Source organism: Coregonus lavaretus, assembly GCF_964263955.1.
Source record: "Coregonus lavaretus genome assembly, chromosome: 34".
Lineage (NCBI taxonomy): Eukaryota > Metazoa > Chordata > Actinopteri > Salmoniformes > Salmonidae > Coregonus > Coregonus lavaretus.
The window spans coordinates 29,732,022-29,759,633 of NC_140021.1; the positions used below are offsets into that span (position 1 = coordinate 29,732,022).

The 27,612-nt window shown below is 45.1% G+C and overlaps 1 protein-coding gene and 1 pseudogene across 2 annotated transcripts in view; both read left to right on the forward strand.

The window, feature by feature from the left end:
* Nucleotides 1-16,188, forward strand: part of kiaa1217 (KIAA1217 ortholog) — a 138,275-nt gene extending 122,087 nt beyond the window's left edge. The window contains exons 9-21 of the mRNA XM_084151864.1: nucleotides 367-527; nucleotides 1,004-1,179; nucleotides 4,443-4,579; nucleotides 4,913-5,060; nucleotides 5,960-6,440; nucleotides 6,711-6,918; nucleotides 7,061-7,338; nucleotides 7,711-7,866; nucleotides 8,301-8,429; nucleotides 10,413-10,496; nucleotides 10,851-12,575; nucleotides 13,150-13,290; nucleotides 14,537-16,188. Of these exons, the coding sequence (XP_084007990.1) occupies nucleotides 367-527; nucleotides 1,004-1,179; nucleotides 4,443-4,579; nucleotides 4,913-5,060; nucleotides 5,960-6,440; nucleotides 6,711-6,918; nucleotides 7,061-7,338; nucleotides 7,711-7,866; nucleotides 8,301-8,429; nucleotides 10,413-10,496; nucleotides 10,851-12,575; nucleotides 13,150-13,290; nucleotides 14,537-15,079 (4,367 nt within the window). The 3' untranslated portion in view covers nucleotides 15,080-16,188. The remainder of the gene's footprint in view (nucleotides 1-366; nucleotides 528-1,003; nucleotides 1,180-4,442; nucleotides 4,580-4,912; nucleotides 5,061-5,959; nucleotides 6,441-6,710; nucleotides 6,919-7,060; nucleotides 7,339-7,710; nucleotides 7,867-8,300; nucleotides 8,430-10,412; nucleotides 10,497-10,850; nucleotides 12,576-13,149; nucleotides 13,291-14,536) is intronic.
* Nucleotides 16,189-18,527: 2,339 nt separating this feature from the next.
* On the forward strand, nucleotides 18,528-19,288 carry LOC311108915 (uracil nucleotide/cysteinyl leukotriene receptor-like; annotated as a pseudogene). The gene has a single exon. The product of its transcript is annotated as a uracil nucleotide/cysteinyl leukotriene receptor-like (transcript).
* Nucleotides 19,289-27,612: the final 8,324 nt, after the last annotated feature.

Sequence of the window (27,612 nt, forward strand, 5' to 3'; positions counted from 1 at the left end):
GACTGTGTGGTATTTCCTTTGCAGTTAATGAGGGAGTAGTATATTGCCTGCTTCCTCCAAAATCTGCAGTGTTGCTCAAGTTTCCGTCACATTGTGGAAGAGATTTGTGTACTTGTAGATGCATACAGCATAGCCTACATTATGAATAATTCAATGATATGGATTTAGATGCATTTTCACATACCCGTTATTGTTTTGATTCCATTGTTCTAAATCAGTTTTCATAAAGTTGGATAGAGGGCTCATCTTTATGGAAAGTGAGCTGTCTATCCAACTCTGTTTTCTTTGGAGTTTTGTTTACACCGTTGTAGAACTGACTAGCTTGTAGGGGTTTTAAATGTGGTTATTTGATTTGATTTCATTCAGGAGGTTCCCCTATCCTAGCACCCAAAAGTGCCGCGCCCCCCTCTGAGATTGGCTCCACCCCTGCACTACCAGGCTCTGCCCCCTTTCAGGCCAACCTGTTCCAGTTCAAGAAGAATGTCTCTGACCTTCGGCTGCAGCTCCATCAGATGAGACAGCTGCAGGTAACACCCCTGATGCCCTATCCAGGAGTGGGATTAAGTTTCTCCTAGATGCTGATCTTGGATCCGTTTTGCATTTTCCCCACTAATGGAAAAGGTTAGGATTGGGATAGGGGAAGCTGATCCTAGATCTGTACCTTGGGGAAACTTCACTCCGGAGCCCCTATCTACTGTTATTGGCTATCAATTTGATATCAGCTGTAAATCATTGCTTTTCAGCCATTCAACTACTTTCTATCAGCTACCGTTCCACCCCCTCTATCTGGATTGGTTAAGAAACAGAACTCTTTCTTTCTCATGAATCAATGGAAGGGAATTATGCCACCAGATACAATCAAAGAATGGTGTTCGCTCCTTGAGATATTCATGCTTGTGTGTGTGTGTGTGTGTGTGTGTGTGTGTGTGTACGTGTTCATGCATGTGTGTGTATATTCATGTGTGTGTGTGTGTGTGTATGTGTGTGTGTGTGTGTTACCTAGCTCCAGAACCAAGAGGCTCTACGTGTGCAGCTGAAGCGGGCTGAGCAGGAGATCAGCGTAAAGCTGGTGGAGGCCATGAAACGTCTGGAAGACCCGATTCAGAGACAGAGAGCCCTGGTGGAGGAGGACAGACACAAGTACCTGGGCCTGGAGGAGAGGGTGTTCAACCAGCTAGGGTAAGAGGGAGAGGGAGGGGCTACAACAACAACACAACAACCATTCCATCCACTAGAACCCCATTTCCTGACTACCACATGACAGCTTTAGAATTTGTCCTGGGTTATATTAAGTAGTGCAGATTGTATAGTCATCAAAAAAAAGTGCTTGTTAGTACAAAACATTTCATGTTGTCGCTGTAGAACCCAAAGGGGTTTGAATTTGTGTTTTGCCCAAGCACTTTACAGCTAATTCAAAGTATCAACTCATCATCAAGCTTTGATGATTTGAATCAGGTGTGTAGTGCTAAGGCAAAAACGAAAATGTGCACCACTTTGGGTCCCCAGGATCAGGATGAGAACCACTGCTGTAGGGGAACCCTTTTTTTGGATGTGGAGAACCTTTTTATATCGGTTATTTGAATAACCCTTTGTATAACCATTTGTATGGTTCTTCATTACACTGTTCCAATCAGAGGGTTTTTCCATTACACTTTAAAAATTGTCCCGGGTACTGGTTGCAGTGAAAATCGGGTAAATATACAAAAGTGACTGTATTTTTAGAGCTGGACTAAGGGATTATTGATGTAAGGGACAGTATGCTGCTGTATTCTGATTACTTAGGAGTCAACCTTACTTGAGATTTGGACTATTCTTTACAGTAATGTAATGTTAAAGCAAAGTTTCTTTGAAATTTACAGTAACATACTGTTTTTTTTTTTTTTTTACAGTAACTTACAGGTAACTAGTTGCCAGTAAGTTACCGTAAAAACAAGTTACGGGTTTTACAGTGTAGTGAATATGACCCAGGTGTTATTGGCAACTGCAAGTACACACCCTCCAAATTGCCAACAGGTTTGAATAGGCATGCCATGTCTGTCTCTCATTGGAGCCCAGCAGTCACTGAACAATAAGACCAGACAGCCTAGGCAGGCAATTATTCACAGCATACTCTTAATTTAATTCACTCATCACGGCTTGCCAATTGGGAACATTCATTTAATCCTTTTTAATGTTGATGTTTAACAGGCAAGGACAATGCTGCCTGGGTAGACAGTGGTAAACATATACCCTGATATACATCACAATAGGAGCATTGCCTGAACATTGGTCTTCTGGGGAATGAGACATGCGCAGGGCGTTGGGCGCTGGATTCAGCTCAGTGTTTTCCTTGGTGCTTTGCCAGGTCTTACTCAGCAAAGGCCTGCAGTAGTGTTTTAAATAAGGCTGGGTAATGAGCTCTGTTTGGCTGAGGGGGGGGTGTGGCGTGAAAAATCACAGCCTTCTTCTCCGGAGAGAAAACCCAATTTAACATGACCTGGGAGAGTGTGAGTCTGGGACTTTGGGAAGAAATGAGGCGACAAACGACCAAGGTTCAAATAGGACTGTTTATCATTGTTAGCACTACTGTAGCAAGGCCCTTTAAATCCAAAGGTCTACGCCATAGGGCGGTTCGGGCAAAAGCCAGATGTGCTGGTCCATTTTTAGCCCACTGGGCCGGTCTCAAGTGGGGATTTTGTATAGAATGATCATTGTTTGGCTAATAAAGGGGGCCTCAAGGGGGGAAATTGTCCTGTTTGGGTGGCCCATTGTGTGTGTGTGTGTGTGTGTGTGTGAGGGGGGGGGGGGGGGGGGGGGTATTTCTGGTCCCAGTCCGTCCCTGGTCATTCCTATTTATTTCCAGTCAGTTCTGATCACCAGTCATCATGAGCCTGCCAAGGAGCCTAGATCTGAACCAGCTGTCAGCACTCAGCCAGTGATCCTACTACCCTTGAGCAATAGAGAAAGATGAGAGAGAGTTGAGTGCCCATTAAGCCTCCTCAAATAGATGATCCCTGGGATATCTTGCATGTTTGTCTAGCCATCTTTAGAAGTGGATTTAATGCAGCAACATTTCATAGACTCACATTATAGACATTACTTTCTAAAGTCCTGTATAGTTCTTTTAAGAAGAAAGAGATGCTTTTTACCCGCCGGCTCTTCTGTTGAATTTTCACATAGTCATCATCAAGAGGCCTTCACATAAGAGGAACTCCCTTTTGAGAGCAGCTGTACAAAAAAACGTACTCTTCTCAAGGGAATCTAGTCCCAAAGAATCTAAATGTTTTGTCCTCATGAAGTTCAGAACGGCACACAATGCTATCATCTACCCAGCACATTTCCCCTTGGAGTTGACTGCTCAGAATACAGAGTACAGTGTTATCAAAACTATAGGGATCCTATGTAAGGAAGTGGTCACACAAATAAGCCCAGATTCCATGTGTACACAGTTGAGGTTTTGGGAAGTAACCCAATCCAGTCAGAGCGGACTCACATAGAGGAAGTGCAGTGTGGTCTGACTGAGAAAGGCAACTTTGGTCATTAAGGTTGAAGGGCCGACTACCCTACAGCCCAGATGGTTTTTAGAATATGAACATTGTTTGATTTTATCTGTTTTTTAGATTCATGCCCTGTCACCTTTCAGTTGTCATTCAGTTAGCTCAGGCTAGAGCTTGCTGTGTGCCAATAAGGTTAAATGAGTATAGTCTGCCCTCTAGTGTTGGTGTGTAGTCAATGTTTCAGGTGACACTTCAAGCACACAATCTCAAGTCTATTATAGTGATCTGTTAGCATCACCAGTGTGTCAGGTATTTGATGGTGCCATCATATTTCATTTGGTAGCTGTGGAGATGAAATTAGGATAATGATTGATCTGGCTTTTCCAGATGCTCAAAGCGCTTACATAGTAAGAGGGAAACTCGGCTCATCCATTTACATTTCCGTCATTTAGCAGACGCTCTTATCCAGAGCGACTTACAGTTAGTGCATACATTATTCTTTTTTATTTTCATACTGGCCCCCCGTGGGAATCGAACCCACAACCCTGGCGTTGCAAACACCATGCTCTACCAACTAAGCTACCTCCCTGCTGGCCATTCCCTCCCCTACCCTGGACAACGCTGGGCCAATTGGGCGCCGCCCCATTGGTCTCCCGGTTGCGGCCAGCTACAGCAGAGCCTGGATTCAAACCAGGATCTCTAGTGGCACAGCTAGCACTGCGATGCAGTGCCTTAGACCACTGCGCCACTCGGGAGACTACCAATGTGTGGCACCCACTTGGGTGATGCACTGCAACCAGTTGTGCCACAAACCTCACCACACATCAGCTAGCATAGTGGAGAGGTGAGGAGTGATATACCAATTAGGAGTGGTGTTTTGAATGTCCTCTCTCTCTCTCTCTCTCTCTCTCTCTCTCTCTCTCTCTCTCTCTCTCTCTCTCTCTCTCTCTCTGTGTGTGTGTGTAGGGAACTGGAGCATTATGTGGACACTCTGAAGAGGGAGACCAGCTCAGCGGGAGCTCACAGAGCTGTGACACTGAAGCATGTGGAGGAGGGGGCTGTTAGCCTCAGGAGAGTGGGAGAATCTCTGGCAGGACTCAAAGGTAATACTGCAGTACAGTGTAGCCTACTTTAAAAATACACATACAATATCTTAGATTATGTGCATTGACATGGATTCCATAGGTTTCCATGTGCTATGGTTTTCAGTTACAGGTAAAGTAATAAGTAAGATAATATAATTTTTAACTGAATAACAATGCTACAACTAGAAAAAGGTTTTATGTCCTCTGAAAAAATATGCTTAAAAAATGATGTTGAATAGCAGTTGTGTTCTGCTAATGCAGCAGATTAATAAAGTTGCCCTCCAATGAAGGGTGGTGGATAATGTTTTTAAATGATTTTTCAAGTATATATTTTTTAACATGTTTTCTCAGGGGAGTTCCCGGCACTGCAGACCAGGATGCGTTCAGTGCTGAGGGTGGAGGTGGAGGCGGTTAAGTTCCTCAAGGAGGAGCCCCACAAACTGGACAGCATGCTGAAGAGAGTCAAAAGCCTCACAGAGACACTCAGCGGCCTGAGGAGGTACAGGAACCAGGGAGGGACGGAGGGAGGGAGGGAGGTAGGGGGGCGTTCCGATTCTCTACCCTTCACCTGAAGTGTGCACTTGTTCACTCCCGCTCATGCATTTAAAAGCATTGTACTGGTGCAAGCATGGCTGGGGGGAGTTTTCTTCATCATATTCGTCACACCAGTCCATTCTTTTTAAATCCATGAGGAGGAGTGTACACTTCGAAAAGAAGGGTAGAGAATCTGAATGTAGCCAGAGACTTTGGATGAAAACAGAACAATCAAATAAAGATAAAAGTAAATAAAGTGAATTCAAGTGAAAATAAATAAATACTCGGTGGCCGGAAGCCATGGAGTGATGGGTCATCATCACTTTTACCCAGGGCGCACCACACTGCACCACGCGGCCAAACTCATCTACATTACCTCGTCCCCTCAGTGCGCTTCTCTCCCCGCACGTCAGAGATGATTACGCTCCCGTTGGTGTTGGATTTGGGCCAAATATTTATTTGTATTTTCAGGCTACACAAGTTTATAGTATTTTCAGGCTACACAAGCCATGGCAGTAGAATAGTTCTATCAAACTCCAAAGTTCTATATGTACTGTTCTGTGTAATGAGGTTAGGAGATTTTAAGCGTTCATTCATGGCAGCATGGCATTTGTCATCATAGGTAAGTTTTACCTTAGTGGGATACCAATTGTTGCAGTTTGGATTAACTGGTGTTTGGCTGTTTGTGTTCAGTATACTTTCCCAAACTTTCCCCAAATTCTGGAGAAAAAATCCACTTGGAATTTTTCTAAAATCCTGGTTGGAATATTCTAGGAGGGGACACAAAATCCTGAGAATTTTGGTAAATTAACCTGAATTTTGCAACCCTAATATTACGTTTATCCTGCCCTCTCTGCCCTAAAGATGTGCTACAACCCCAGTAGAGAGCAGCCCAGCCACCACCGACCCCCCAGCGGAGCCTCCAGCCTCCCCCTCGGCCCTGCCCGAGCCCCAGAGCTCCTCCCTCAGGTCCGAGGTCGTCATGCCCTCCTCCCTCATGGTCATCCACCATGTCCAGAGCGCTCCGGTCCACATTCAGCAGTCCCAGCAGTCTGCAGCCCTGCTGGTCCAGCCCAGTTCCCCGACAACCCCCACCCACAGCCAGGGCCGGGACTCCCCCAGCTCAGCCAAGGGCTCCACAGGCACTGCCTCGGCCTCCAACTCCAACCCCTCCAGCCAGGGGGGAAGCCCTGCTCAGCAGAAGAAGACCCCTGCTGCTGCTACTGCTGCTGTCAACCAAGAGCTGCCAACCCAGGCTCTGGTCAATAACGGCAGCAATGGGACAGGGGACCACTTCATCGAGGAGATGAGCAGAAAGAGCAAAAACAGGGCCATGTCTATAGAGGTAAGCCCTATGGAAGTCATAGTGCTCTCCAGTCCTCAGTCTATGATCTATGACATCTCATATCAGATTTCCCCTAAGGGTTATTGAAGGCACTGTCTGTTTCTCTTCCCTCCACTGCTCTCTCTCTCTCTCTCTCTCTCTCTCTCTCTCTCTCTCTCTCTCTCTCTCTCTCTCTCTCTCTCTCTCTCTCTCTCTCTCTCTCTCTCTCTCTCTCTCTCTCTCTCTCTGTCACCCTCTCTCTCAATCCTCTCTCTCTCTCGCCCTCCACAGGCGGCAGAGAAGGAGTGGGAGGAGCGGAGGCAGAACATGGGCCACTATGATGGGAGGAAGTTTGAGAGGATCCTGAATGAGGCCCAGGCCAACATGATGAAGGGCATCCCCTGTCTGGAGGTGTCGAGCGAGGGGGAGGCCTCTACAGTGGCCCCTGCTGCCCTGGAGGACCAAGTGGATTCCCCCAAGCCTGTGGAGCCAACCCTAGGTAGGAATGGGTCTTTTATAAAGCTACCTGACACACTCAACATATTCCACTAATATAAAACTACTTTTGGACATCTTTTTGTAAGCAAGAACATAATTTCAGCACTTATTTTTGACCTTATGTGTGTGTTTGTCTATTACAGAAGAGGCTCAGCCTGAGCCCAGCTCAGAGAAACCAGCCATAGCCAAGCCTGCTGGTCCTGAGAAACTCCCCAAGCCGGTGCTAGAGAAGCCTACCACCACCACCACCAAGCCCACCACCCCTTCAGACAAAGTGGGCAAAGTCAGCTTGGAGAAGGCCAACAAGTCACCTCCCCCTCCCCCGCCCAGAAAGATCTTTCCCACCTCCAGCTCTGGAATGACCACCACTCGGTCTGGAGAGGTGGTCTACACCTGCAGGAAGGAGTCTGCCTCAGAACAGGTCAGTCTGCAATGTAGTCTAGCTATAGGCTAGTCAGCGGTCAACTAGCTCTGGTCCAGGGCATTACGTGCGGCTTGCTAACACTGAGCCTTCAGCATCAGCAAGCCACACGTAACGTTCTGGACCAGAGCTAGTTGTAAACCACAGACATGGCTTCTAGTTGTGTGGTCCAGACCTGATCTATAAACGACATGGGGAGAGGGGATGAAGTTTAAGGCCAGTTTATCAAGCAATTTGAAGGCAATATCATTTATATACCTTGGAATGGCCATGTTGATCTGTTGATCTGACTCTTGTGGTAAAAAATAGTGATGCTAGTATTTGAGTCATATTAAATGCATTAACCTGCTCTTCCATTCCCATCTAAACCAGGAGGGAGAGGAGGCTGAGGTCCCAGTCCCAGCTGCCCAGCGCAAACCCACCAAGGTCCCCCCAGAGACCAAGCCCTCCACCCCTCCCCCCGTTGCTGCCTCAGCCATCCACGAAGAGGAGGAGGAGGAGGGAGACAAAATCATGGCAGAGCTCCAGGTGAGACGCATACATCCAACAGCTGCTGTACATTTACCACCACACACATACTTCATACTATACTATACTATACCATAATATATCGATCACATAGAGCCACCGGGAAACACATCCACATCCAGACTAATGACGGTTGTATCTCTCCTTCACTGTGGGAGTGGGTCCTCTATCCCTTCCTTTCCTGGTGGTTGGGCTACCGTCACTTGGCAGAGGATGGACGCAGTCCTTTACAAAACCAGAATTAGCCATGCTCTTACCCCTAGAAAGTTGAACCATTCGGCCACCACAGCACTAGGTTGATAGTATACGAGTAGTATCAACTACTGTAGGTGTTTCTAATAAACTATCACCTCACATATGGTAGGTACAGTATAGGTAGGCTCTAACCCTCAGGGCCCTAAACCCTAATCCCCTTACATATCTTCACTCCCCAGGTGTTCCAGAAGTGCACAGTTAAGGATGTAGAGGTGAGAAGTAGTGTGCTAGAGACACACCCTACTCGAGTTGAGCCCCAGATCAGAGAGCTAAGACCCGGGGCCTTATTGCCCTTCAAAGAGAAAAAGGTAAAGGACGTGGTGCCGTTTAGCCGTTTAGCCGTCCGCCTAACTGCCTGCTTCTGCCAACTGCGTGACGCCAGCTAACGATCGATGGCTGTACCTTAACCTCCTCTGTGCCTTTCACACCTCCCTGCTTCTGCCTCAGTGAAGAGATCTGTACTGTAACAACTCCACTACCCAAAATCCCTTCTGATTCTGACTTATTCTCTTTTTCCCTTTTTGATTTCAATGGAACTCATGGCTTGGACTTGTTTTTCTCTGATTAAGTCTGCAGAAAATGTCTGGAAAAGTGTATTGTGTGTATCCAACAAATTAATGGTGTCTTGTTGCTACTGATATTTGATTGCATTATGTTTGTCTTGATTGAACCAATCAATAAACTAATCCTTTATCTTGAATCCAGACCTAATCGAATGGTCTTGTCTGTTTCTTTGGAATAACTGCCCTTTATTCAAATAGTCATTTGCTTATAGACTTTGCTCTGTAGCTCAGCTGGTAGAGCACGGCGCTTGTAACGCCAAGGTAGTGGGTTCGATCCCCGGGACCACCCACACACAAAAATGTATGCACGCATGACTGTAAGTCGCTTTGGATAAAAGCGTCTGCTAAATGGCATATTATATTATTATTATTACTATAAGAAAGTACTTTGATTGGCTATTGAGGGGAACAAGGTTGTATTACTTGTTACCTAGGTCACAGACTTGTTTTTGCAGACTTGGTTTACTTTAGGTCACTGTGACCACTTTCTTTACTTGACTTATTTCTTGGGAATGATACCTTACTATTTCTCTGAATCTCTATATAACTTTAACTCTATCTTCTAATTCAATTGAATACCCAAACATATGCCTAATGTGGTTGTTGTCCACAGGAGAACATTTGTTTTTCTATGATCACAGTCACACAGGGCACTACAGTGGTTGCGTCCCAAATGACACCCTATTACCTATATAGTGAACTACTTTGACCAGAGCCCTGTTGGCCCTGTTGAAAAGTACACTCTTAGAAAATAAGGTGCTTTCTAGAACCTAAAAGGGTTCTTCGGCTGTCCCGTTAGGAGAACCATTTAAATAACTATTTTTGGTTCCAGGTAGAACCCTATTTGGTTCCATGTACTGTAGAACCCTTTTCCCGGAGGGTTCTACATGGAACCCAAAAGAGTTCTACCTGGAACCAAAAAGGGTTCTACCTGGAACCAAAAAGGGTTCTCCTATCGGGAGTGTATGTAGTGCACTACAAAGGGAATAGGGTGCCAATTGGGATGCACGCTTTATCTCATGCTCCTCTCTAACTCGCTCAGAAACCATGTCACACAAGATATTGTACATTGTATGAGAGATCCAGTTATTCTGTGGGTCAGATATAATATTTTCCTGGAAAACCCAATGTTCAGCTCACACATCAGCAATGCATTTGTCATGTTATTCCTACATACACATTTTCAGTCATATAACATTGCATTCCACTCACCACATGGGAATGATTGATAAAACATTCTTGGAACACCAACAAGAAAGTTGAGAATATATAAAAACGTGATGCACTGAACATTAGCTAGTCTGTGAGTATAATGGGTGTCAATCTATACCCCAGATTAGAATATTAGTTTGGTAACTAATTCCTTAGTAAAAGGGGCAATTTGGGATTGGTACATCAATTTTTGGACTTTTAAATCAATGATATATAGACTGCTTTGTTGTTGTTTGAATCCCAGATTGTCCCCTTAAAGGTTTTTACATAATCCAATACCTTATCAACTACGTTCCATAACAATTCACTTGTGCCTGCATGTATTATCCTATAAGGTATCTAATATGTTATAAGCACGTATCTTGAAACGCAATCAAAAGATGCCTTATAGGAGGGTTTTTGCCCAATGCTTTGTTGGGCAACAGAGTGCAGTTGCATAGTAGAGAGAATCCATGTTAGAGTGCACCCATAGAGTGCAATTGCACAATAATGCTGTGCCTTCACAAACTGTCCTAGCAGAGCTCGGAGAACACTCATGAGGACAAAGATCCCAACGTGGATGAAAACGGGAACACCACCTCTCTTCGTCAGAGCCCAGGGGTACGAATACCATATTTTCACCCCTAAAACTTCATAGTCAAAATCTCAGGGCATTTACTACGCTACTCAGGGCATTTACTACTACTACGCTAACATTAATCTTCACATCCAAAGTTCCAAACATGCCTTTAAATGTTTACAAATGTCTTGTTGTATGGTTATATGGGCCTTATGAAGGCATGTTGTATGGTTATATGGGCCTTACGAAGTCATGTTGTATGGTTATATGGGCCAAACGCATGCCTTACATGTCATGGTATCTTTTCCCTTATTGATAGGCTTGTTATGTGTTGTAGTTTTGTAGTTTTGTAGTTTTTAACATGGACTCTCTCGTCCTTCCTTTGCCATTTGCAGGTCATATACTATGTAACTGGGCAGATGTCCAAAGACCAGCCGCCACCCCTGGACCCAGTGGAGGAGGCTCCTGAATGCAGAGACAACCCAACACTGTCCCCCTCACAGGTGTCAAATGTGAATGCTAATGACAATTCCCCAAGCCAGCAGCCACAGCGGCCACAACCGAAACCCCAGCAGTTAGGGCCACCAATATCTCCCAAGCCTCTTTTCTTGAATTGTCCCAGCCCTCTGCCTCAGAAACAGGTGGTGAGCTCAGAGTCATTGAAGACCAGCCCAGGAGTGGTAAAAGGGGTTCTGGAAAGCCCATCGGCCAACACTGTAGATAAGCCTCAGATAAGCACAGTCAAGAGGCTTGAGTCCTCAGTCTCCTCAGTCGTCCAGGAGTCCAGCATTTCACTTAGTAAGAGTGTTGTGTTGCCTGCTGCATTGCCTAAAATCCCTCCACCAATCACCATAAGAGAGGCTCCTAAGGCAGTGGTGTCTCCCCCAGAGAAGGCCCTTAGTGAGGCCACCGATCAGCCCAGAGATCAGCCCAGACCCAAGTATGAAGAGGTGGAAGAGGAGGCCTTTCTGAGCCCTGACCTCCCTGCTGAGGAAGCCCCTCCGCCCCCAGACAACATCGCCTTCATGATCACCAACACTAAGGTCCAGGCCCTGTCCTGTGGGGAATACCAGGAGCTGGTCAATGCCAAACGGGGCATCCAGACCGTGACCGTGGGCGGGGGACCTGGGAACCGGGAGATGACCCACACCACTCCGGGCGGCGACGGCAGCAGCTTGGTGGGGTCGCAGGACGACAGCTTCAACAACAAGAAGCCGGTCATCATCATCTTTGACGAGCCAATGGACATCCGCTCGGCCTACAAGCGCCTGTCCACGGTGTTCGAGTGCGAGGAGGAGCTGGAGCGCATGCTGGCCGCAGAGCGCATCGAGGAGGAGGATGAGGAGACGGAGGAGACATGGTGGAGCAGCGGCGGACTGCAGGTAGGAGAGAGGGCGGCTGGTCCCACGGCCGTCAAGGCCCCCAGCGGCGCTCTTAGCTCTTCCAGTAGTAGCTTGTCGCACTCTTCCTCCTCGTCTTTGGAGCTCGCCGAGTCGTCCTGCGACAGCAAGCCAGACGGGAAGAAGAAGTTCAAGTTAAAGTTTCCCAAGAAGCAGCTGGCCGCTCTGTCGCAGGCCATCCGCACAGGCACCAAGACAGGCAAGAAGACGCTGCAGGTGGTCGTGTACGAGGACGAGGAGGAGTCGGACGGCACGGTCCGACAGCACAAGGAGGCCAAGAGGTTTGAGATCAAAAGCCACTCCAAACCATCTGCTCCTCCAACAGACACGTCACCCAAGGCCCAGGCTCCAGCTGTAGTAAGGCGGGAGCATTCAGATTCCCAAGGCAGGACGGACGAGATCCGGAAGAGCACCTACAAGACCCTGGACAGCCTGGAGCAGACCATCAAGCAGCTAGAGACCACCATCAGTGAGATGGGCCCCACAAGGCCCCACCAGGAGGAACCAGTGAGGAGTGCAACCAGCGTGGATCCCCAGGCTGGGTGTGTCTCGAGTGGGGAGAGTGGAGGCCTGAAGAGGTCCTCATCACTCCCTTCTAAGAGTTCACTCCCCAAGGTCCCCCAGCCCATTAAGGCCTCCTCTCTGAGGAAGAAGACCAAACCTCAGCTCCTCCCCAGGCCAGCCGCCATCCCCACCGCCACAATCACCCCCAGCCAACAGGTCTCTTTCTAAGCTCTTGTCCCTCTGGAGGCTTTGGGTCCCTTTTTACTCCTCCCTCCCTCCCTTAACTCCATCCTAACCACTGGGTTTACCAACCAACCACTCATTAATCACTTCCCAGGTGTTTTGGAAATGACGGAGCCCTTCTCTGTTGCTTTCTCCCTCTAAGTAATCATGGTCCAACATGATTGGGGAGTGGCATTTTCAATGGGTCCCGTCCTCTGTCTCTCGTATCTCTCCTTCAATTGGCTGCTCAAACTCTAACCGGGGTTTCAGCAAGTGGCAGACTTTTATTCACACAATGATACTCAATGTTGATTACACTTTTGGTTTCTTGAATCGGTTGTTCTTGGACTGCATTTACTGTAGGGTTGTACGTTTTGGTATAGGCTACTACAGTACAGGCGGTGCATGTGCTCTTACTGGTGTTAACGGTTAGTGGTAATCTTGAACGAACAGGTTTTTGACCTGTCATTGCCTTGCTTCTATCAGTTTGTCATACCTCCAATATGGTGTTGTTTTTTTCTTTCTTTTATTTTCTTTCTTGTTTTGTTTCGTTTGGATCCTCTTGCAGAACGCAACCAGTGTCGCTTCCCCTACTAGTCGGATGCCAGTGCCCATGTCTGCGAAGTCCAGGCAGTCGCCAGGGACTCCTACTGACAAAGCAGGAAAACAGCAAAAGCTACAGGACAGCGCTCAGAGGCAGTTCCGACAGGTAGTTTTACTATAGGGCCTTACCAGGGACCAAAGGGACTAGAGGGAACAAACTTGTATAGTAAACATAGGGTATAGAAAACAAGAGGCCTGTGTTAAGGGAAAAAAATATCAAAACAACCAAAGCTGTGAGAGTTCGTGTTTTGTTTAAATGGGATTGAGGTGGCCATTTTGGTTTCTGTTTCTGTTTTCTCTCAATCTGCTCTGACTGAAAGGCATGTTTGACTCTTGCCTGTTACCCTTATAACATCACCGAATGCTTCTGCATGGTCCACACTGCTCATGGCAGCTTTTGCTATGTTGGTGACGAGAAAAAATAAAAAAGAGAAAAGAAAAGAAAAGAGAAAGAAAAAAAGTCCACATGCATCCTGTCATCGACTGAGTTCTCCATCACATCCCCAGTTTCCATCACAGCTGAGTTCCTAAACAGTGATGCCAAACAACCTCAGGAGGCTTTACTAAACCGATATTTCTGATTAGCCACACTCCCTCCTACCCACAATGCACCTCTACTAAACCCAAAAAGCCTACCTGATACGCTCCTTTATTTTCACAATGCACAGCTACTAAACCACACTTTAATACCCCTCCCTCCTAGCCTGCTGGAGCTAGCCTGATCGCTGCGTTCACCAATATATTTCACTTCAACAGAATGGTGAATGCAGGAATCAGGCTGGTTCCACCAGGCTACCTCCGGCCCTTCTCTGAAGGATGCTCTTCTACCACCCATCTCTCCCCCTTGCACTTGCTGTACCAGTCAGTGGAATATTCACCCCTACTTTTCCAGATATCCACTTTTATCTTTCCCACCCTCAAAAAGATCCCCTCTTTTATCTAACATACTCCACCTTCCTCCCCAACCAATATGCATCTCTGGTTTTTCCCTCCTCTCAGAAAGCTTGACAATCAATCTTAACACACAGGCATCACCAAGCAGTGCCCCCTCCCACATCTCAAACCTCCTTCCTTCATCCCTCCTTTCAATCTTTTCTTTCTCCTTTTTTATTAACAGTGTGTTTCTCAGTTACCTCAAGTAACCCAGTCAAAATAGACACTGTAGCTAGTTTGAGCCTTTTTGTGTGTCTTTTAGTTCTCTTAGTAGCAATATGTTTGTTTCTGTGATTGTTTCTTGTCTAGAACTTTAGTTAAGTCAATGTTGTCTTGCCTTTTTTTTGTTTTTTTTTGTTACTTTAATAACCAGTTCCCATTTTGACAACCAGTCTTTGTTTTGGCATCTCTGTTTGCAGGCTAATGGAAGTGCTAAAAGAGCGGGAGGGGATCATAAAACTACTTCCCCTACTATACCTGCCTCTAAAATTCCTGCTTTTTATCCTAGCTCTGGTAAAGGCAGCTCCTCCCAGTCTGCTACAAACTCAGATGCTACTAACCCTATTAACCTTTCCTCCTCTTCCAACTCCTCCTCTCCCCCCCTCCACACCACCAAGTCCTCCATCCCATCCCCTTACGCCCCCCGCCACCCTGGCTCGGCCCTCCCCACCTCCTCCCACATCCCCTCCCTCTCTAACGGTTCCTCCCTCAAACTCCCCACGCCCTCTCACACAGGTAAAACTCTCTCGTTCTCCTCGCAGACTCAAAACGGCCGAGCACCCTCCTCCTCCTCTTCCTTCTCTTCCTCCTCCCCCTCCCCTCTGTCGCCCACCCCGTTGGGCCCGGGTGTGAAGAGCATCCGCACCATACACACCCCCAGCTTCACCAGCTACAGGCCCCAGAACGGCAGCAGCGGCAAATCCTGCATCCCAACCACCACAGCAGCCAAGGACTCCACTTAGCCCCCGTACAGTTGCCCCATTTGGGTTACTACTCTCTTTCTCTCTCTCTCTCTTTTAGGTGCTAGATTTGTTCTGTTGTTTATTGGTTTGTATTTTGTTGTAAAAAGGGTAATGGATGCACTTCCCCAACCATTCATATTTCAATTTGATTTGGCACTGGCATTCTCACACTGATGCTTTGACTTCGTTTTAAGTTGCATTTTCCCTTGGCTGATGCTTTGAACTTGGATCCTGGATTTTTAAAAAGGTATATTAGAGTACTGAGTAAATGATTTTAAAGAGATGAAAAAAAGATATTTTTCTGACTATCTAAGAAAATTGAGTTGATGTACAATCACTATTACCATGTAAGAAAGGTGTTTTATTTTTGAAAACCAGAGACTGGAGAATCATAGTATATCTTCATCTTACACTATTTCTTATGCTCCCATTCAGCATAGCCCTTGTAAATGCCGTTTATGAATGTATACTGTAAGTATACAGACGTTTAAAGTGGAATTGCATTGACTTCTATTTTGCTAAGAACATTTTCTCATATAGTTATCCATGCACTGCCAATGTATTTTTAGGAGATAACTGATTTTAGGAGGTTTATGAGGAATAACAGTTATTTCTGTAGGTATTGTGCCTATTTGCCAAAGTTGTTGTAATGTAATCTCCTGACTGTATTACTGTAATCATGACATACCAAGTGGAAACTCTACACATACACTCAAGGTGTGATGGCTGAAGTCTTTACCTTCAATAGCTTGACTGGAGGTCTATGTTTCTTAAGTTAATGTTTATCGATGTCTAAATGTATACATTACTAAAAACAAAAGAAATTCACCAACTGTTCTACCAAGTGTACATAACTGCTTCTAATAAGAACTTTAGTAGTTTTGTTAACATACCAAAGTTTATTTGTATGCATGCCTTTAAGATACTTTAGGAGAGTGATCATGTTAAAGAATAATTATGTTTGCGCAGATAGATTTTGTAAATATTTTGTTCGCTCTCATTTTTGTAAAGCTTTAAACCATACTACATAAAAACAATGTGGTAAAGAAAGAATTGTGTTGGAATAAAAACAATAAAGGTCTGCATGCTTGTAATGCATTTAAGTTCTAGTCACGTTTAGTTCCTCTCCTGTTCTGCTCTCAACTCTGTACAAAGTTCCAACCACATACCAAGCAGCATGTCACTCTGTATTAACTGGTTCATTACATTTACTAACCAGGAGATGTCAGTGAGTGTCCAGGCCACATAATGGCTGCATTCCAGGCTGACTAAGTTGCAGATCTCAAAACCCCTGGAAAGGTGTTTATCATATCAGTTAACCACGTCATATGATATAGCAATCGGATGCTTGACTACACAGTCAATGAAGTGGCACGCAACCATTGGTTGATGCAATGCAATGTGGTCTGTCTGGAAAGTGACCATTGCTTTGAGGGTGTGAAAACGGTGTAAGAGGAAGTTAACCTGTGAGAATACATCTCTAAGAGTAGGAACAACAGAACTACTCTTATCCCAGTCTGCAACCACCACCACTGTAACGTGTCTGTAATTAATTGAAAATAAATTTCCAGAATTACTCCTTGAAGGCTAAGGGCCTACTGGTAAGTACTGTATTAGAAGTGGTTATTTACTATTCAAGTTGATTCTTTACTCTCACTCAGATAATTTATTAAATGAAAGTTTAAGTTAATTTGATTTAAATTTCAAATTTAAAGGGACAGTCTGCAGTTGATGCATACATGTTTTGGACTTTTAAATTAATTATATACCCAGTGATTCTTGAAGAATATAACTTATAAATACCTCAGGAGCTTAGTTCAACTGTCTTAACCTATCAAGAACCCACAATATACGTTTTGTAAACAATGTAATTGTAAACCAACACTGTATAGCCTCAAAACATTGTTAAAATTATCATTTTGATCTCATGGATGGTCAATCCTTGCATCCATAGCTCTGTCTATGAATTTGAGAGTGGTTACATTTCTCCAGCCCTCAGCTGTTTACCAAATTAGTGACGGGGTTCACACTTTGTTATTGTTGGAACTGCAGATTGCAGTTCAATTGATTTAAATTAACTGGGAAATCAGTGTAACATTTCTTGTGTTGATTCAGGAATTAAATTAACACTGTAAAGGTTTAAACTACCCCTCAGTGGTGTAAAAGAAACCCAGTGTTAATAACCAGAGTTGAACCAAAACCACGCCCATCATTATCATTTTTCCCAGCATGCTCTATTGAAGGTTTAGAATTGTTTGTTTCAATATTTATGTTGATTAATTAATCTTATGCTACTCAACTATAAGTAACATACATTTTTCTAAACTATTCCAATATTTTATTGAGGACTTATTGCACCCATTACTGAAATGCTTGTTCAAGTTTAGATGTTTAAGGTATTCTCATATCTTAGTCTTCCCAACCCTGGCAGTCATTCTGAATGCAGTTTGCGGGTGGATTTCAATAGGCATTACACATCACTTTGCAAGCCAGCATAAAGTGACTTGCAGCCCTGATGTAGCCTCATAACTATGGGTTTCAGGTAATTGAATGATGTATTGTCTTAAATAATTTAATTTTAATGGCAACATTTCCACATAGGATCTCACTTGGTGAAATCCACAGGATTGATAATGTATGAATGCAACAACCATGTCACTGTCACTAGCAAACAGACATTGGTGGTACTGGTAACTCAAAAATTTACTCAAACGGCACCTTGGGAAAGATGCAAATAAGCTTTAAAACTCTACAGCAGGGCTATTCAATTCCGGTCCTGGATGGCTGAAACATTCCGGGTTTTGAATTGTATGGTTCTTCAAAGAACCAACCCATTTATGGTTCTTCAGCATCCCTAAAATAGTTCCCTTATGGCATTGCTCTCAATAACCTTATTTGGTTCCAACTTGCACCTTTATTTTTTGTGTAGAGGTATTTATAGAGTACAATACTTGATAAATGACTGTTCACTTTCATTTATGGGCTACCATTACTAACAATAGCCATCATTTGGATCAGTTCCTTCTCACTTAGTTCTTTGCAGAAACCCCCCTGATCTGTGTAGGCTACAGGAAAACAATATTTGGCATTTCCTTGTTCCTAAGAACCACCACATCTACCTCTGAGGTCATCTTACTGATGCTGTAGAAATCACTTAGCGTGATTCCCAAATGGCACCCTATTCCCAATAGGGCTCTGGTCAGAAGTAGTGCACTACATAGGGAATAGGATGCCATTTGGGAAACAGCCTTGGGTTATTCTGTTCAAATCCTCCAGACCGTAGGTATGTGTGCTGAAATGATGTAGACTCCACAAATAAAACCACAGTGATGTGTAACAACAGAGCCATTCACAACTCACTAGTAGCCCTCTCTCAATCTCACATCTCTGTAGACTACAGTGTCTTGTCTTTGTTATGTCCTATAGGCTAAGAATCCACTGCATGATTATGAACTACACTGACGAGGAGAGACATGGCTTTCACGCCAAAGGTTCCCACCATGAGAACGTCCTGCTTGCTAGCTTTTACATACTGGTATTCGTGGTTGCTGTGCCTGGCAACACCTTGGCATTGTGAGTGTTCTGTCGTCAGGCTGTCACCTCGCCCTCCAAACTCTTCCTGAGGCACCTGGCCATAGCAGACGTCTCCTATGTGCTGATCCTGCCCATGCGGATGGTCTACCACTTCTCTGACAGCCACTGGCCCTTTGGAGAGGTCCCCTGTCGCCTGGTGGGATTTCTATTCTACCTCAACATGTACTGCAGTCTCTACTTCATGACCTGCATCAGCCTGGACCGCCTCTTGGCCCTGGTCCTACCGCTTAAGTCAAAGTCAATGAGGAAGATCACACACGCCAGAGCAGTCGTGGTCATCCTGTGGGTCACAGTGACTGTGTCTATGACTCCCTTGCTATTCTCCAAAGACCAAACGATGACCATTCAGGTCGACAACACGACTGTGGTCATGTGTAACCAGCTGTACTTGGAAAATACTTCTCCCAAAGCATTGGTGTCAACCGTGGTGGCGTTTACTATTCCTCTGGTCACCATGGTGATTTCCTATATACTCTATTGAAACTGAGGGGCGTCAAGCAACAGGAGGGACCAGTTGGAGACAAGGCTATCAGGATGATCATACTCATCATGGTGAACTTCCTGGTTGCTTTTGTGCCCTATCAATCAATTTTCAATCAATTTTATTTTATATAGCCCTTCTTACATCAGCTAATATCTCGAAGTGCTGTACAGAAACCCAGCCTAAAACCCCAAACAGCTAGTAATGCAGGTGTAGAAGCACGGTGGCTAGGAAAAACTCCCTAGAAAGGCGAAAACCTAGGAAGAAACCTAGAGAGGAACCAGGCTATGAGGGGTGGCCAGTCCTCTTCTGGCTGTGCCGGGTGAAGATTATAACAGAACCATGCCAAGATGTTCAAAAATGTTCATAAGTGACAAGCATGGTCAAATAATAATCAGGAATAAATCTCAGTTGACTTTTCATAGCCGATCATTAAGAGTTGAAAACAGCAGGTCTGGGACAGGTAGGGGTTCCATAACCGCAGGCAGAACAGTTGAAACTGGAATAGCAGCAAGGCCAGGCGGACTGGGGACAGCAAGGAGTCACCACGGCCGGTAGTCCCGACGTATGGTCCTAGGGCTCAGGTCTCTCAGTTGGCTTTTCATAGCCGATCATTAAGAGTTGAAAACAGCAGGTCTGGGACAGGTAGGGGTTTCGTAACCGCAGGCAGAACAGTTGAAACTGGAATAGCAGCAAGGCCAGGCGGACTGGGGACAGCAAGGTGTCATCATGCCCGGTAGTCCTGACGTAGGGTCCTAGGGCTCAGGTTCTCAGAGAGAAAGAGAGAACGAGAGAATTAGAGAGAGCATACTTAAATTCACACAGGACACTGGATAAGACAGGAGAAGTACTCCAGGTATAACCAACTAACCCCAGCCCCCCGACACATAAACTACTGCAGCATAAATACTGGAGGCTGAGACAGGAGCGGTCCGGAGACACTGTGGCCCCATCCGAAGAAACCCCCGGACAGGGCCAAACAGGAAGGATATAACCCCACCCACTCTGCCAAAGCACAGCCCCCGCACCACTAGAGGGATATCCTCAACCACCAACTTACAATCCTGAGACAAGGCCGAGTATAGCCCACAGAGGTCTCCACCACAGCACAAACCAAGGGGGGGCGCCAACCCAGACAGGAAGATCACGTCAGTAACTCAACCCACTCAAGTGACGCACCCCTCCCAGGGACGGCATGAAAGAGCACCAGCAAGCCAGTGACTCAGCCCCTGCAACAGGGTTAGAGGCAGAGAACCCCAGTGGAGAGGGGAACCGGCCCGGCAGAGACAGCAAGGGCTGTTCGTTGCTCCAGAGCCTTTCCGTTCACCTTCACACTCCTGGGCCAGACTACACTCAATCATATGACCTACTGAAGAGATAAGTCTTCAGTAAAGACTTAAAGGTTGAGACCGAGTCTGCGTCTCTCACATGGGTAGGCAGACTGTTCCATAAAAATGGAGATCTATAGGAGAAAGCCCTGCCTCCCGCTGTTTGCTTAGAAATTCTAGGGACAATTAGGAGGCCTGCGTCTTGTGACCGTAGCGTACGTATTGGTATGTACGGCAGGACCAACTCGGAAAGATAGGTAGGAGCAAGCCCATGTAACGCTTTATAGGTTAACAGTAAAACCTTGAAATCAGCCCTTGCCTTAACAGGAAGCCAGTGTAGGGAAGCTAGCACTGGAGTAATATGATCAAATTTCTTGGTTCTAGTCAGGATTCTAGCAGCCGTATTTAGCACTAACTGAAGTTTATTTAGTGCTTTATCCGGGTAGCCGGAAAATAGAGCATTGCAGTAGTCTAACCTAGAAGTAACAAATGCATGGATTAATTTTTCTGCATCATTTTTGGACAGAAAATTTCTGATTTTTGCAATGTTACGTAGATGGAAAAAAGCTGTCCTTGAAACAGTCTTGATATGTTCGTCAAAAGAGAGATCAGGGTCAAGAGTAACGCCGAGGTCCTTCACAGTTTTATTTGAGACGACTTTACAACCATCAAGATGAATTGTCAGATTTAACAGAAGATCTCTTTGTTTCTTGGGACCTAGAACAAGCATCTCTGTTTTGTCCGAGTTTAAAAGTAAAAAGTTTTCAGCCATCCACTTCCTTATGTCTGAAACACAGGCTTCTAGCGAGGGCAATTTTGGGGCTTCACCATGTTTCATTGAAATGTACAGCTGTGTGTCATCCGCATAGCAGTGAAAGTTAACATTATGTTTTCGAATAACATCCCCAAGAGGTAAAATATATAGTGAAAACAATAGTGGTCCTAAAACGGAACCTTGAGGAACACCGAAATGTACAGTTGATTTGTCGGAGGACAGACCATTCACAGAGACAAACTGATATCTTTCCGACAGGTAAGATCTAAACCAGGCCAGAACTTGTCCGTGTAGACCAATTTGGGTTTCCAGTCTCTCCAAAAGAATGTGGTGATCGATGGTGTCAAAGGCAGCACTAAGGTCTAGTAGCACGAGGACAGATGCAGAGCCTCGGTCTGACGCCATTAAAAGGTCATTTACCACCTTCACAAGTGCAGTCTCAGTGCTATGATGGGGTCTAAAACCAGACTGAAGCATTTCGTATACATTGTTTGTCTTCAGAAAGGCAGTGAGTTGCTGCGCAACAGCTTTTTCTAAAATTTTTGAGAGGAATGGAAGATTCGATATAGGCCGATAGTTTTTTATATTTTCCGGGTCAAGGTTTGGCTTTTTCAAGAGAGGCTTTATCACTGCCACTTTTAGTGAGTTTGGTACACATCCGGTGGATAGAGAGCTGTTTATTATGTTCAACATAGGAGGGCCAAGCACAGGAAGCAGCTCCTTCAGCAGTTTAGTAGGAATAGGATCCAGTATGCAGCTTGAAGGTTTAGAGGCCATGATTATTTTCATCATTGTGTCAAGAGATATAGTACTAAAACACTTAAGTGTCTCTCCCGATCCCAGGCCCTCGCAGAGCTGTGCAGATCCAGGACAGCTAAGCCCTGGAGGAATACGCAGATTCAAAGAGGAGTCCGTAATTTGCTTTCTAATGGTCATGATCTTTTCCTCAAAGAAGTTCATGAATTTATTACTGCTGAAGTGAAAGCCATCCTCTCTTGGGGAATGCTGCTTTTTAGTTAGCTTTGCAACAGTATCAAAAAGAAATTTTGGATTATTCTTATTTTCCTCGATTAAGTTGGAAAAGTAGGATGATCGAGCAGCAGTGAGGGCTCTTCGGTACTGCACGGTACTGTCTTTCCAAGCTAGTCGGAAGACTTCCAGTTTGGTGTGGCGCCATTTCCGTTCCAATTTCCTGGAAGCTTGCTTCAAAGCTCGGGTATTTTCTGTATACCAGGGAGCTAGTTTCTTATGACAAATGTTTTTCGTTTTTAGGGGTGCAACTGCATCTAGGATATTGCGCAAGGTTAAATTGAGTTCCTCAGTTAAGTGGTTAACTGATTTTTGTCCTCTGACGTCCTTGGGTAGGCAGAAGGAGTCTGGAAGGGCATCAAGGAATTTTTGTGTTGTCTGAGAATTTATAGCACGACTTTTGATGCTCCTTGGTTGGGGTCTGAGCAGATTATTTGTTGCGATTGCAAACGTAATAAAATGGTGGTCCGATAGTCCAGGATTTTGTGGAAAAACATTAAGATCTACAACATTTATTCCATGGGACAAAACTAGGTCCAGAGTATGACTGTGGCAGTGAGTAGGTCCAGAGACATGTTGGACAAAACCCACTGAGTCGATGATGGCTCCGAAAGACTTTTGGAGTGGGTCTGTGGACTTCTCCATGTGAATATTAAAATCACCAAAAATTAGAATATGATCTGCTATGACTACAAGGTCTGATAGGAATTCAGGAAACTCAGAGAGGAACGCTGTATATGGCCCAGGAGGCCTGTAAACAGTAGCTATAAAAAGTGATTGAGTAGGCTGCATAGATTTCATGACTAGAAGCTCAAAAGATGAAAACGCCATTTTTTTTTTGTAAATTGAAATTTGCTATCGTAAATGTTAGCAACACCTCCGCCTTTGCGGGATGCACGGGGAATATGGTCACTAGTGTAACCAGGAGGTGAGGCCTCATTTAACACAGCAAATTCATCAGGCTTAAGCCATGTTTCAGTCAGGCCAATCACATCAAGATTATGATCAGTGATTAGTTCATTGACTATGACTGCCTTTGAAGTGAGGGATCTAACATTAAGTAACCCTATTTTGAGATGTGAGGTATCACGATCTCTTTCAATAATGGCAGGAATGGAGGAGGTCTTTATCCTAATAAGATTGCTAGGGTGAACACCGCCATGTTTAGTTTTGCCCAACCTAGGTCGAGGCACAGACACAGTCTCAATGGGTATGGCTGAGCTGACTACACTGACTGTGCTATTGGCAGACTCCACTAAGCTGGCAGGTTGGCTAACAGCCTGCTGCCTGGCCTGCACCCTATTTCACTGTGGGGCTAGAGGAGTTAGAGCCCTATCTATGTTGGTAGATAAGAGGAGAGCACCCCTCCAGCTAGGATGGAGTCCGTCACTCCTCAGCAGGTCAGGCTTGGTCCTGTTTGTGGGTGAGTCCCAGAAAGAGGGCCAATTATCCACAAATGTTATCTTTTGGGAGGGGCAGAAAACAGTTTTCAACCAGCGATTGAGTGCTGAGACTCTGCTGTAGAGCTCGTCACTTCCCCTAACTGGGAGGGGGCCAGAGACAATTACTCGATGCCGACACATCTTTCTAGCTGATTTACACGCTGAAGCTATGTTGCACTTGGTGACCTCTGACTGTTTCATCCTAACATCGTTGGTGCCGACGTGGATAACAATATCTCTATACTCTCTACACTCGCCAGTTTTAGCTTTAGCCAGCACCATCTTTAGATTAGCCTTAACGTCGGTAGCCCTGCCCCCTGGTAAACAGTGTATGATCGCTGGGTGATTCGTTTTAAGTCTAATACTGCGGGTAATGGAGTCGCCAATGACTAGGGTTTTCAATTTGTCAGAGCTAATGGTGGGAGCCTTCGGCGTCTCAGACCCCGTAACGGGAGGAGTAGAGACAAGAGAAGACTCAGACTCAGACTCCGACTCGCTACATAATGGGGAAAACCGGTTGAAGGTTTCTGTCGGCTGAATGAGCGACACCGGTTGAGCATTCCAACAGTATTTCCCTCCAGAAGCCATGAGAAAGTTGTCCGGCTGCGGGGACTGTGCGGGGGGATTTATACTAACGTTACTGTCTGTACTTACTGGTGGCACAGACGCTGTTTCTTCCTTTCCTACACTGAAATTACCCTTGCCTAACGATTGCGTCTGAAGCTGGGCTTGTAGCACAGCTATTCTCGCCGTAAGGCGATCGTTCTCCTGTATATTATGAGTACAGCGACTGCAATTAGAAGACATCATGTTAATGTTACTACTTAGCTTCGGCTGTTGAAGATGTTGACGAACCATGTCCAGATAAAGCGTCCGGAGTGAAAAAGTTGAATAAGGGAAAAAAGTTGCGATGGAAAAAAGGAAAATAAGGTAAAGTTGGCAGCTAAAACGCACAGGAAAATGACTCTTCTGTCTCGGGATAAAACGTCCGGGGTGAAAAAGTTTAACGAAAAAAGATGAGTGAGGACAAAACTAAAAAGTTGGTAAATTTGTTGAACACAGAGATTGATTAAACGTTTATTAAAAGTAAAACGTGAATAGTTTGGCAGGTAGCCAAGTAGCAACAAACAGCACAGCAGCACGGAACCGTTCCATCTACATTGTGAACCGTTCCATCTACATTGAGAGATACATTCATAGCCACAGTGAGTGGCGCAGTGGTCTAAGGCACTGCATCGCAGTGCTAACTGTGCCACTAGAGATCCTGGTTCGAATCCAGGCTCTGTCGTAGCCGGCCGTGACCGGGAGACCCATGGGGCGGCGCACAATTGGCCCAGCGTCGTCTAGGGTAGGGGAGGGAATGGCCGGCATGGATGTAGCTCAGTTGGTAGAGCATGGCGTTTGCAACGCCAGGGTTGCGGGTTCGATTCCCACGGGGGTATGAAAAAAAATAATGTATGCACTCACTAACTGTAAGTCGCTCTGGATAAGAGCGTCTGCTAAATGACTAAAATGTAAATGTAAAATGAAACTGCGTCCATTAAGGCTCTGGCACTAGCCAATCGAGTCACTTCCGCACTAACCTGTGTGAGTGGAGTGTTGGATCCTATTATGTATTTCTTTCTGGCAAGGACTTATCAGAGTATACTGCTTCAGCTGTACTGTAGAGACAGGGGAGATCTAGGATCAGGTCCCCCCTGTCCATAATCTTATTCATTATTATGATCTAAAACAAAAAGGCAAAACTGTTCTCCTCCTGCTCTGAGACTTGAAAAAGTGTATGCTTGCAGTGAGTCAATGACTATTTAATATTACAGTGACGATGTACAGTGTTGAATCCTACGGTATGATAGCATTGTGGTGTTGAGCAATACAGGCATACAGTACATAAGAATGGTTGGTAGGCCTATGGCCCTGTATGAAAATAAAGCTTATTTCTAGGTTGTTTTACCATCTCTGTTATTGTATGCATAGTATTCTTGTAAATGTAAGTGCACTCATTCAGACCCCTTGACTTTTTCCACATTTTGTTACCTTACAGCCTTATTCTAAAATGGATTAAATAGCTTTTTTCCCCTCATCGATCTACACACAATACCCCATAATGACAAAACAAAAACAGGTTTTTAGACATTTTAGACAATAAAAAGCTGAAATATAACATTTACATAAGTATTCAGACCCTTTACTCAGTACTTTGTTGAAGCACCTTTGGCACCGATTACAGCATAGATTCTTCTTGGATATGATGTTATAAGCTTGGCACACCTGTATTTGGGGAGTTTCTCCCATTCTTCTCTGCATATCCTCTCAAGCTCTGTCAGGTTGGATGGGGATTATCGCTGTACAGCTATTTTCAGGTCTCCAGAGATATTCGATTGGGTTCAAGTCTGGGCTCTGGCTGGGCCACTCAAGGACTTTCAGAGACTTGTCATGAACCCACTCCTGCGTTGTCTTGTCTGTGTGCTTAGGGTCATGAACATTCTGAGCACACAGTCTGAGGTCCTGAGTGCTCTGGAGCAGGTTTTCATCAAGGATCTCTCTGTACTTTGCTCCGTTCACCTTTCCCTCGATCCTGACTAGTCTCCCATTCCCTGCAGCTGAAAAATATCCCCACAGCATGATGCTGCCACCACCATGCTTCGCCGTAGGGATGGTGCCATGTTTCCTCCAGACGTGACGCTTGGCATTCATGCCAAAGAGTTCAATCTTGGTTTCATCAGACCAGAGAATCTTGTTTCTCATGGTCTGAGAGTCTTTAGATGCCTTTTGGCAAACTCCAAGCGGGCTGCCATGTGCCATTTACTGAGGAGTGGCTTCCGTCTGGCCACTCTACCATAAAGGCCTGATTGGTGGAGTGCTGCAGAGATGGCTGTCCTTCTGGAAGTTTCTCCCATCTCCACAGAGGAACTCTGGAGCTCTGTCAGAGTGACCACCGGGTTCTTGGGCACCTCCCTGACCAAGGCCCTTCTCCCCCGATTGTTCAGTTTGGCCGGGCGGCCAGCTCTAGGAAGAGTCTTGGTGGTTTCAAACTTCTTCCATTTAAGTATGATGGAGGCCACTGTGTTCTTGGGGTCCTTCAATGCTGCAGACATTTTTTGGCACCCTTCCTCAGATCTGTGCCTCGTCACAATCCTGTCTCAGAGCTCTACGGACAATTTCTTTGACCTCAAGGCTTGGTTTTTGCTCTGACATGCACTGTCAACTGTGGGACCTTATATAGACAGGTGTGTGCCTTTCCAAATCATGTTCAATCAATTGAATTTACCACAGGTGGTCTCCAATCAAGTTGTAGAAACATCTCAAGGATGATCAATGGAAACAGGATGGGCCTGAGCTCAATTTCGAGTCTCATAGCAAAGGGTCTAAATACTTATGTAAATAAGGTATTTCTGTTTTTTATTTTTAATAAATTAGCAAAAATTGAGGAAAACATTTATTGGTTCAATTTTAGAATAAGGCTGTAACGTAACAAAATGTGGAAGACGTGAAGGGGTCTGAATACTTTCCGAATGCATATTATTAAAGCCATTTTTTGCAAAATGAATGAAAAACTCATGGCATTACTTTCTTCCAAATAGTAAAAGTGTGTAAACCATTACATAAAAAGATGCCAGTAAACAAACTTTATTTCTTCCAAATGAAAATCCTCCTTAATGTCTCCATCCAGTGAGCACTTCTCTCCTTTAGTTTAAACGAACGCCCTCAATATTAAACAACACAGAGCAGAGCAGGAGAGGCCTAAAAAGAAGATTGACAAAGAAAAATACATGTATTTATCAAGTCATAAAAAGCCCAATTCCTGAAAAAAAACATATCAAGCCACTTCACTCGAGGTTATTTTAACAGCAGAGCCTAGGCCACTTAGCATGAGCTATGTTGTT